The 10,584-nt window shown below is 53.4% G+C and overlaps 1 protein-coding gene across 1 annotated transcript; it reads right to left on the bottom strand.

The window, feature by feature from the left end:
• Positions 1-485: 485 nt before the first annotated feature.
• On the bottom strand, positions 486-6,084 carry LOC116437363 (vegetative cell wall protein gp1-like). The gene is made up of 3 exons (XM_032095032.1): positions 4,594-6,084; positions 1,628-1,759; positions 486-530 (listed from the first exon to the last, which is right to left on the bottom strand). The coding sequence occupies exons 1-3, from the start codon at positions 6,082-6,084 to the stop codon at positions 486-488; spliced, it is 1,668 nt and encodes a 555-aa protein (XP_031950923.1).
• Positions 6,085-10,584: the final 4,500 nt, after the last annotated feature.

Raw genomic sequence — 10,584 nt, 5'->3', positions numbered from 1 at the left:
CAGGGACACATTCGCCGAGAGTGCACCGCCTCGGGAGTTTGCTGTCAGAGATGCCAGATGGACAACCACAGCACCTCAGCATGCCGACATAGACAGGGAAACGGGAGGCCGAGCGCTCGGAGCCGCGGCGCGATGACACCAACAGCGGCTCCTGCAATAGCATCAGCACCCCACCCCAACCACTCCAGCCAGCCGGTCGCCTCCGTCCCAGCACCTCAGGAAGCCTCGGCTTGGACTTGGCAACCACAGTAGACGTTGTCCTTGCAAACAAAGAAGTCATATGCGCACCCACGGGGGTGTGTGGCCCTCTAAAGCACAATGGACAAACCTATGGAGCACTACTAATAGGCCGCTCCTCAGCAGCCCTGAAGGGCCTCCTCGTTATTCCCGGACTCATTGATGCTGACTACACAGAGGAAATTAAAATCATGGTTCAAGCACAGTTCCCCCCATTGATCATACCTGCCGGCAGCAAGATAGCTCAACTAGTTCCCCTGCCGCACCTCATCCAAGATGCGAATAGCCGCACCCTAGAGCCCAGAGGCAACCGAGGGTTCGGATCAACAGGAGGCCTGGCGGTCTTGACAGTACCTATGAACTCTCGACCAGTAGTCCGCATTACGCTCAGCCATGGCCCAGAAAGAATTCACCTGTGAGCCCTCCTAGACTCTGGAGCCGACATCACCATCATCTCCCACCAAGAATGGCCGCCACATTGGCCCCTTCAAAACGCAGCCGGAGCAGTAGAAGGGGTAGGGGGAGCATCAGCAGTACAATGGAGTGCCCTCATCCAAATAGCGCTTGATGGCCGCCAGCTAACCCTTGCAGTCACCGTTATGCCATTGCCAAAGGGCGTGTCCGCCTTGATCGGACGTGATGTACTCAGCCAAATCGGAGCAGTACTCACTACAGAAACGGCTTTTCAATAGCGGCCATTGCATGGACTTTCCCCATTCCACTCACGTGGCTCAGTGACGATCCCATATGGATTGATCAGTGGCTGCTAAAAGAGGAAAGTCTTGTCCAAGCACACTCCCTGGTGCAAGAGCAGCTAAACCAAGGTCATGTCCAGCCGTCTACCAGTCCCTGGAATACGCCCATATTCGTAATCAAGAAGAAATCTGGCAAGTACCGACTACTACATGACCTGAGGGCCGTGAACGCCCAGATGCAAGCAATGGGAGCACTACAGCCAGGGCTGCCCAACCCAGCAATGCTACCCGAGGGTTGGCCCCTGCTGATCATAGACCTAAAGGACTGCTTTTTCACCATCTGCCTGCACCCTGCAGACACGCCGAGATTTGCCTTTACCTTACCATCAATTAATAAACAAAGCCTCGCACAACGCTTTGAGTGGGTTGTGCTGCCGCAAGGCACGCGTAACTCTCCCACCCTGTGCCAGCTCTTTGTAGACGCTGCTTTGCAACCCCTTCGGCAAAGGTGGACACAAACAATCATTTATCATTAAATGGATGATATCCTGCTAGCTCAGCCAGAGCCCTTCACCCCAGTGCAAGAGCAAAAACTGATCGAGCAACTGAAGCATCACGGCCTAGTAGTCGCGCCAGAGAAAATTCAACGCACTCCTGCTTGGAAATACCTTGGCTGGGAAATCACAGAATCGCACATTCGACCTCAAAAACTTGCGCTGCAGACAAAAGTGCGCACACTCCACGATGCGCAACGCCTGCTCAGAGATCTGCAGTGGCTGCGACCAGTCGTTGGCCTGTCCAACGACGACCTTAACCGCCTGCGCCCCCTACTCAAAGGTGTTGACTCAGCAGCTCCAGTGCACCTGACGCCTCAACAAGAAGCACAAATTCAACAAATAAGTGACCTAGTCACACAGCGAGCAGTAGCGCGTCGAGACCTCACAGCACCTATAGACCTTACTGTAGGAGCTTGGGTGGGTCGGACGGTCGGGACGGACGGAGACGAGAGATCTCTGAAGTCAGATCTTGGAACATGCGGTTTATTGCAAAGGGCGTGGGTACAGGGGCACTGCTTAGAGATGCCAGCCGCAACTCAGAGCAGGCCCAAGAGTGCAAGAGTGTAAGCGGGTAAGGGAGTAAGTAGAGTGGACTGGTCTGTGAAGTTCTGGTTACAATACAATAAATCATCTTCTGTACTGAATATTCTAATTTTCACTAACCAATCTAATACAAGATACAAATCCTATAGCATTTACATACAGCCTATAAGAGTTCTTATATTACCATAGAGTGTTACATCTTAACTCCTAAAAACTACTCTTTGGACCCCTTCTGCTGAGCTAGTAGGGTCTGCTCTGACCCTTGGACCTGCCTGCAAGCAGAGGGTATTGTTCAATCAAGAGGGGATTACCTTCAGTCAGCCATACCATTGTTTTCCAGTTGTTCAGTAACTAAGACTTGGTATCTCAAAGGTGGCCTTCATTTCGATGTCACTTATAGTTTTCATATTCCCAAAATCTTTTGTCAGGCAATCATATTTATAAGGCTTTCCTGTTTCATCTTCCCCAACATCTCCCCCGTTCTGATGAACAACTAAGATATTAGACATAGTCCTACTCGTCATTTTTTGCACACACTGAAGTATACAAGGTACTGCTACTAAAACTATAATTATTATTACTAGAATAATCAAGCCTATTTTACAGAGTTCCTTTAGCCAAGGTGCAAAGCTCCAACCATCAAACAAACTGTCTAGCCAAGACGGGTCATCTGTTGTAATTTGGTTAGCTAGGTCCCTTAGGTTTTGTAGCTGTTTGTGAATGGAAACAGAATGATCGGATAAGTTCATACAGCATAATCCTTCAAAATCTTCACAGCCATGCCCATGTGCTAATAAAAGATAATCAATATAAGTTTGGTGTCTATGGCTGGGAGTTGGAGAAATGTGATGATCGTCATATGGCCAATATTTATCAAGAGTAACATTATCAAAACCTTCTGGAAAAGGTATTCCAACTAAACAGGTTGAAAAAGGTTTGTCAGGGCTTTTGTTGGATAAACAGATGGTGTCGGAGCCTGCGGACTTGGCTAAAACAACCCAAACATTTGTCTTTGGTTGATTTACAGGTAAAGCTTCACTGCAAAAACAAAAACAAAAGGTTAAAAGCAACATGCATCTACACAAATAATACTAGAACTCCATTCTTTTCTTGAGCCGTTTCTGGCAGACGATCTTCTCTCAGTGGTTCTGCCTAGTTCACATTTCAGTGCTGGCTTCTCGGCTTCCACTCGCGGGGTCACTGGCTGAAGTGGAACCGACAACGGGCTTTGATGTGTGGTACAGCTTCATGTTCTTTGCTGGAATCCACTTGGTTCCTTCACCTGTGGAGAGACATGCAAATCCCTTTCCCCACATTATAAGATCATATGGTCTTTCTATTTTTCCTGATGCTAAATTCTTAAAAACTAGGGGGTGTTCTTTCAATTTTGCTTTTTTGTTGTTCAAGAAATATCTGAAAATGAGGGGGTCAGGCTCTTCTGCAGAGCTGTTCAAGAAATTAAAAACATACAAGGCTTTATTCAACCTTCTTTGAGGTGTAGCCTGGGCTTTTCCCCCTTTCTGTTGATTTAAAATGCGCTTTAAAGTTTGATGTGTTCCTTTTAGGGTACTTTTTAGCAGTTGTTTAAGATACGGGGAGCAGATACCACTGTCTTTTATTGCTTTCCGCAACTCTTTAATCTCATGGTGTGGGATAGCTTGCCATGTTCTAGGACCACCAGCTTGCTGGCTGAATAGTACAGGCATAGCTAAAGGATTTAGATTTTCCTCTTTGCAAATCTGGCGTCTGACTTCATGCCAGTCTGTTAATTGAAAATTATTAAAACATTTTTGGGAGTTTTCTACTTTTGGGATTAATGCGGGCGAATTTTCAGGGTTTAGTGTCTCATTTTGGGTTGAGAAATCTGTCCCAAACACTGGGGGGACACCGGAGCTCTTTGGGAACAGACTTAGTTCTTTTTTGGAATTGTTTTGTATTGGGATTAAGGTGTTGGCATTTGCAGGGGCAAAATAGTTCTCAGTCTGTCCTGTATTTATTAAAGCAGGTGTCATATTCCACCCTCCCCCTCCTCATTGCACGGCTTGTGTGCCTGGCTGTGGCTGTGCGAACGATTGGTGATACAAAGTAGTCCCATTCGGTGCCAGGAGTGCGGAGGGCGATAGCGCGGCTGGGTGTTCGAGGGGATGCGGGCGTGATTCGGTGCTGCTTGGGTTGGCTCCGGGATGCGGCGGCGGAGGCAGGGAGGCAGGCGGCGGAGGGACAGGGCAAGGCGATGCGGGATACTGCTGCTGTGGTGCTGTGTATAAATTCGGCAGCGGCGGAGGGAGTGCGGGTGGCTGTATTAAAGACGAGGTGAAAGCCGTGGGGGGTGGCGGCGGGGCCGCGGGAGGATAACTGCTGTGTGCGGCTGGATAACTGCTGTGTGCGGCTGGTCCCGGGAGCGGTGCTGTGGTTGGAGGAGTGTGAGCGAAGTGATATCGCTGGTCTGGGGGTTGCAGCAATTGCGCATGCGTGGGTTGCATCATCAGGTCAACGTGGCAGGTTGTGATGGCGGCAGTCTGTGTGGCGGGCGGTTCGGGGAGAGCGGGAGGTGGCAGGACTGCAGAACCAGGGGCTGGGGCTGCGGCCGCTGTCGAGGAAGGGGGCGATGGGGCGATCATGGATGCCGGTGGCGGTGGGACCGCACTATTCAGCAGCTGAGAAGCGGGAGGCTGCGGTGGAGACAGCAGGGCCCGGCCTGGGGCCACGGAGGCGGGCGGCGGCGGCAGGGCTGCCCCGTCGGCAGGAGATGATCCCGGGGCGGCGGGAGGCAGGAGGGCCGGCGTGGAGGCGGCGGGAGTATGTTGCGGTGGGGCCATGGCGAATGGTGGGCCAGTCGGCGGCTGGATCGCGGCGTGCTGCCGCTGGGAGCTTGTAGGCTGGGCTGGGGTGGGTGCTAGTGCGGCGGGCAGGAACGGCGCTGCCGGAGCGGCGGTGCCGGGAGATGGGGCTGGGGCAGCGGCAGGCACGGAGGAGGCTGCAGCCATCCGTGCAGACGCTGCGGCACCGGCACCAGGTGGCTCGTGGGGCTGGGGCGCTTGGTGTCCCAGCGCGAGCGATGGTGTGCCGGGATCGGGGAATTGCGCAGGAACGCCAGCAGGGACGGGAGTAGACGTAGGCATCTGTGCTGCCGTGGGGCCGGGGGACAGCTCGGGGCGTGCTGTGTGCGCTTGAACGGCAGGGTAAGGGGGCGGGGTTCCTGCGGCAACGTGCACAGGGGGCGCCGGGGACGCCAGCGCGGCCGTGACTGGCGCCGTCGGCACCGGTGGTTCGGGAGCGGCAGGAGACTGCGAAGACGCAGCAGCGACGGACGCGGATGGGACGTTGGCTACCACCGGCACCGTGTCGGTGGCGGCAAGGGGGACCTGGGGGGCTGGAAGAAGGGTCGCTGCCTGGCTTTGCGGGGGGCTGGATATAATGGCAGCCATGGCCATAACAGGCGCGGCTGGGGGAGCGGTAGCACCCGTAGGTAGCAGGGGGGTAGCCGCCGGCCCCGCAGGGGTATCGGCGGGGGGCGGGACCACCATGATGCCAGCAGCGGGGGGTGGGGTAACAATGACGGCAGCAGCGGGGGGTGGAGCCGCGATGATGGAAACGGGGGGGGGGCACGTGGGGGCAGGGGCAAGGGGCGGGGCCGTGAAGACACTGGCGGACGGGGTGGTAGAAGCGAGGGGCGGGGCCGCGAAGACGCTGGAACCGAGGGCGGGGACCGCGGGAGCCGGGACAGCAGGGACGAACGGGATGGCGGGGGCGGGGATGGCGGGAGCGGTGGGAGGGGCCGTAGGGTCCGGTGGGGTGGCTGGGGCCGGGGTAACGGGTGCCGGGACCGCGAGCACGGGGGGCGGGGCGGCACGAGTCAGCCGGACCGCGGGTACTGGAGCCGCGAGGTCCGGTGGAGAGGCGGGGGCCGTGCCCCGTTGCGGGCTCGCGGCGGCAAGGGGCGGGCTCGCAGCAGGAGCCGGGCTCGGCGGGGTGACTGCTGCGGGCGGCGCCTTCGCAGCAAACAGCTCCACCAGCGCTCTGCAAGCTGGGATCAGCTGCGCGGCAGCCATATCCCGGTAGGAGACATTATTAAAGAGCTTAACCCCAACTGTGTCCCAGAAGTCTATTGTAAAGACGGCTGAACGGTCAGCATTTGGGAAATTAATCCGAGTCCATTCTAAGAGATTTTTTAGCTCCTGTTTAGGTAATTGACTTGGACTGGAGCTTAGGAAATGCTTAAGTTGCTTATAGAGATCTCTGTCATGGGCAGAGTGAGTTTGTCCCATTATTAGACCAGTATGATACTCACTTAGATGTCGCAGGAGCAGGGTCCTTAGTCAGAGGTCCGTCGTGGGGACTGGCCAGGCACTCCACTCGGCGCTCAGGATGCTGCTTTTGGGTCCTTCCTCAGAGCTCCGGTTTTAGGCGTCGCTTGGCAACGGCTTTCAGTGCTCGGGACCTCACAGGTGGGTCTGCACTGAGAGCTCCAGTGCGGGCGGTGCTGAGCACTACTCGCCTGTGCTCGGGGTGTGCGGCAGGGTCCCTCCTTAGAGCTCCGGTCGGCACTGCTTAGCAGCGTGTCCGTGCTCGAGGGGTGCCACGGCAAACTTCCTCAAAGAGCTCCAGGGAGCCGCTGTGCAGCAGTGGCTGCCTGTGCTCGAGGACTGCCAGGCAATTCCCTCCAAGAGCTCCAGGTAATCCCCGTGCTCGAGGGCTGCCTCGGCAGAATTATAGAGCTTCGGCTTTTACGATGTGCAGCAACGGTATGCCGTGCTCATGACACGTTCTAGGTGGCTATAACTGGTCTTTTAGTTACCGTCCATGGAGAAGTCTCCCACAGATGGAAAAAGCTGAACCAGGCCTTCAATCACGTTGGGCGCCAGACTGTAGGAGCTTGGGTGGGTTGGACGGTCGGGACGGACGGAGACGAGAGATCTCTGAAGTCAGATCTTGGAACATGCGGTTTATTGCAAAGGGCGTGGGTACAGGGGCACTGCTTAGAGATGCCAGCCACAGCTCGGAGCAGGCCCAAGAGAGCAAGAGTGTAAGCGGGTAAGGGAGTAAGTAGAGTGGACTGGTCTGTGAAGTCTGGTTACAATACAATAAATCATCTTCTGTACTGAATATTCTAATTTTCACTAACCAATCTAATACAAGATACAAATCCTATAGCATTTACATACAGCCTATAAGAATTCTTATATTACCATAGAGTGTTACATCTTAACTCCTAAAAACTACTCTTTGGACCCCTTCTGCTGAGCTAGTAGGGTCTGCTCTGACCTTTGGACCTGCCTGCAAGCAGAGGGTATTGTTCAATCAAGAGGGGATTACCTTCAGTCGGCCATACCATTGTTTTCCAGTTGTTCAGTAACTAAGACTTGGTATCTCAAAGGTGGCCTTCATTTCGATGTCGCTTATAGTTTTCATATTCCCAAAATCTTTTGTCAGGCAATCATATTTATAAGGCTTTCCTGTTTCATCTTCCCCAACACCTTACAATCCTTACCGGTCCCAAGCAGCTCACCGCCACTCTCACACAAGAAAAGAAAATGGGGGAGCCACGAGTCCTAGAATGGCTCTTTTCGACCTTGCAGCCAAAGACAACACTGCAAGAGCAAATTGAAAATCTGGCCGAGCTAATCCAAAAAGGGCGAGATCGAGCACTTCAAGTAACAGGCCGAGAACCCAACACCATTTATGTCCCCATAAAGAAAGACGTACTAGATTGGTATCTACAGCATTCCAATGCCCTCCGCGCCAGCCTGCTCACAGAAGGGACTCCAGCTGATACCCGGCCAGTTAAAGTGCCTATGCTACAGTGGATGCAGTTACACACTTGGATGCCTAAGCCAAAGCTCTCGCTACAACCCTTGTGAGACGCCACGACAGTGTTTACCGACGCAGGAAGATCGATGAGAGCCGCCGCCATATGGCACGACAGCAAACAGTGGTGCCAACATGTCCTGCCAGCAGACCCAGATGATTCCTTGCAGACACTGGAACTGGCCGCTGTCGTTTGGGCACTCAGCAACTGTCTGAAAGACCGCGTCAACATCATTACAGACTCCCTGTACATTGCGGGCATGGCACAGCGAATCGAAACTGCTCGCATTAAAGAAGTGTCCAATAAAAGGTTGTTTACCCTACTGTGCCAGCTAAGACAAGCAGTACAGCAGCGAGAAGAAGCTTACGCAGTACTCCACATCCGCAGTCACAAGTGGAACAAAGGCCTAGGAGAAGGCAATGCCCTCGCAGATCGACTAGTGACCGCCATTGCTGTGCCCCTCGATCAATTTCAGCTCTCACGACAAGCCTATGAGACATTCCACCAGAATGCCAAAGGTTTGCATCGGCAGTTCCGCATTACAATGGAAGACGCGAGGGGTACTGTACGAGCCTGCCCCACATGCGGTCATCATGGACTAGGCCTAGGAATCGGAGTCAACCCCCACGGAACAGGTCCCAATAGCCTCTGGCAGATGGATGTAACCCATGTCCCTGCTTTTGGTAAACTACAGTATGTGCACGTCGCCATAGACACCTTTAGCCATTTCATATGGGCTACGGCACAGTCAGGTCCGTTGTGGGTACCGAGCCATTGGACCCGACCTGCTCTAGCAGATGACAGAGAGTCGCCACGAGATCAGGCAAAGACATCTGTTCCGACTCCACCTAGCAACTTGAGATCCACTTCAACAACTCGAGAAACTTTTGGGTCAATCCCTCCACTGGACTACTCAGCGGGAACTATTGGACCTAATAAGCTTGATTAAGAGGCAAGGGTGCCAAGGTGTGCAGTGTAACAGTTGCTTACACTGCGGACAAATAAGGTGTCGTGCTTGGGTAAAAATACTGTGTGAGGGTTGTCATCGCAAGGTGTGGATTTTCCAAGAGCGATTACGTTCCCGGTGGTGCCACGACTGCTATTCCAGGTGGACGCAGAGGTCCTGGGCCAGAGACTTGGCCGATTGGACAGGATACCCCACCGGAGTAGCGGTCAGCCTCATTGAGGACTTAGACACAAGAGTGCGGTGGGTCCTGGCGTGGAACCTCAGGCAGGCAGTAATCCGTTTGACAGCCCAAACAACTACACACATACTGGGGCACCGCTGCAAAGTAGGGCTCAAAATTCCCCAGCTGTGGGAGGTTGAAGATGGGGATTGGGACCGCCTTTGCCGTCGCTTTGCTGTGGTCCCTAGGGTGGACCGCCAGGGCGATCGTGCACCGCATAGACCACCGAGAGAACATGTGGGTCACCTGGGCTAACCAGACAGGCCAAGAGTCCTTCTGCTTATCACTAGCCACGCCTTCCGATCCCTTCCGTACCTGCCTTATCGGGGTCCCATTGACAAAGGCCAGTAGCCTCAAAAGCTACACCTCTAAATATCAAGAGCCAGAAGCCGTGCTCTTGGCCTTTTGTGTTGTTACGAGCGGTAGCACAACGCTCGACATCTGCAAGACCCTTCAAATTAAGCAGAACCCTTTAGCCGCCCAAGCGCAAAAAATCGCCCTAGGCCTTAATACATCTACGCTCGAACTGCAAGAGCTAGATCTCTTAGGTTCCCAGCCTGGTCCCTATTGCCTTATGTTTGGATACTATGGCTATCACGGCAATTTAAGGTCCCAACAGCCGATCAATGATAGCACATGACTGAGCCCCACCACCTCATGGTACTCCAACAGCACAGCCTACTGCAATGGCTCAGTGTGGCCAGTTAATGACCCTCCACAAGAACCTAGGGCATTACCCTTGGGAACCTTCCTTATTTGCGGAGATAGAGCATAGCCAGGAGTGCCTTCTAAGCCGATGGGAGGGCCGTGTTATTTTGGGAAGCTAACAATGTTTGCCCCTAGCATCCAGCAAATCCTAAACATCACGCACAAACGATCACGACGGAGCATTCGTCAGTTAGGCCCTGATTGCAGAGACAATGTGGAATTATGGGAACCCCCTGCTGTCTTTTTTGCCTCACTCCTAGCACCAGGGGTCGCCTCAGCACACGCCCTCACCCAGCTCAAAAAGCTCGCGTGTTGGGCAGGCAAGCAGGCGAATGCCACCTCAGACGTGCTGGGTGAGCTCGCTGCAGATGTAGATAGCCTTTGCCATGCACTACTGCAGGACCAAGCAGCCATTGACTTTTTATTACTAGCGCAGGGCCATGGCTGCCAAGAATTTGAAGGAATGTGCTGCTTTAATCTATCCGATCACAGCACTTCCATCCATAAGCAACTGCAATGGCTGCGAGAACATACTCAGAAGCTTACAGTAGAAAGCAACCCCTTTGATCAATGGCTTGCTAGCCTTTTTGGTAATCTTTCCCCTTGAATGCGAACCATTTTAACAGAAGCTCTTCGCTGGCTCAGTATAATTTTTGCCATGCTGCTTATTATCCGAATAGCTTATTCTTGCATTATGCGCCAGGTAACAAAGATCACAAACAATGTCCTGCTTGTGCAAAAAGAAAAAATGGGAATTGTGGAAGAATGGCTGCAAGAAAGAGGACATGAAACCTGAGAGCTGCTGCAAAGCTCAGCAGCAAACCACAAGAATGAGCAAGGTCAGCATG

This window comes from Corvus moneduloides, chromosome W, assembly GCF_009650955.1.
Source record: "Corvus moneduloides isolate bCorMon1 chromosome W, bCorMon1.pri, whole genome shotgun sequence".
NCBI lineage: Eukaryota > Metazoa > Chordata > Aves > Passeriformes > Corvidae > Corvus > Corvus moneduloides.
The sequence above is the reverse complement of the archived record's forward strand: the minus strand, read 5'-3'. Positions and strand labels throughout refer to the sequence as shown.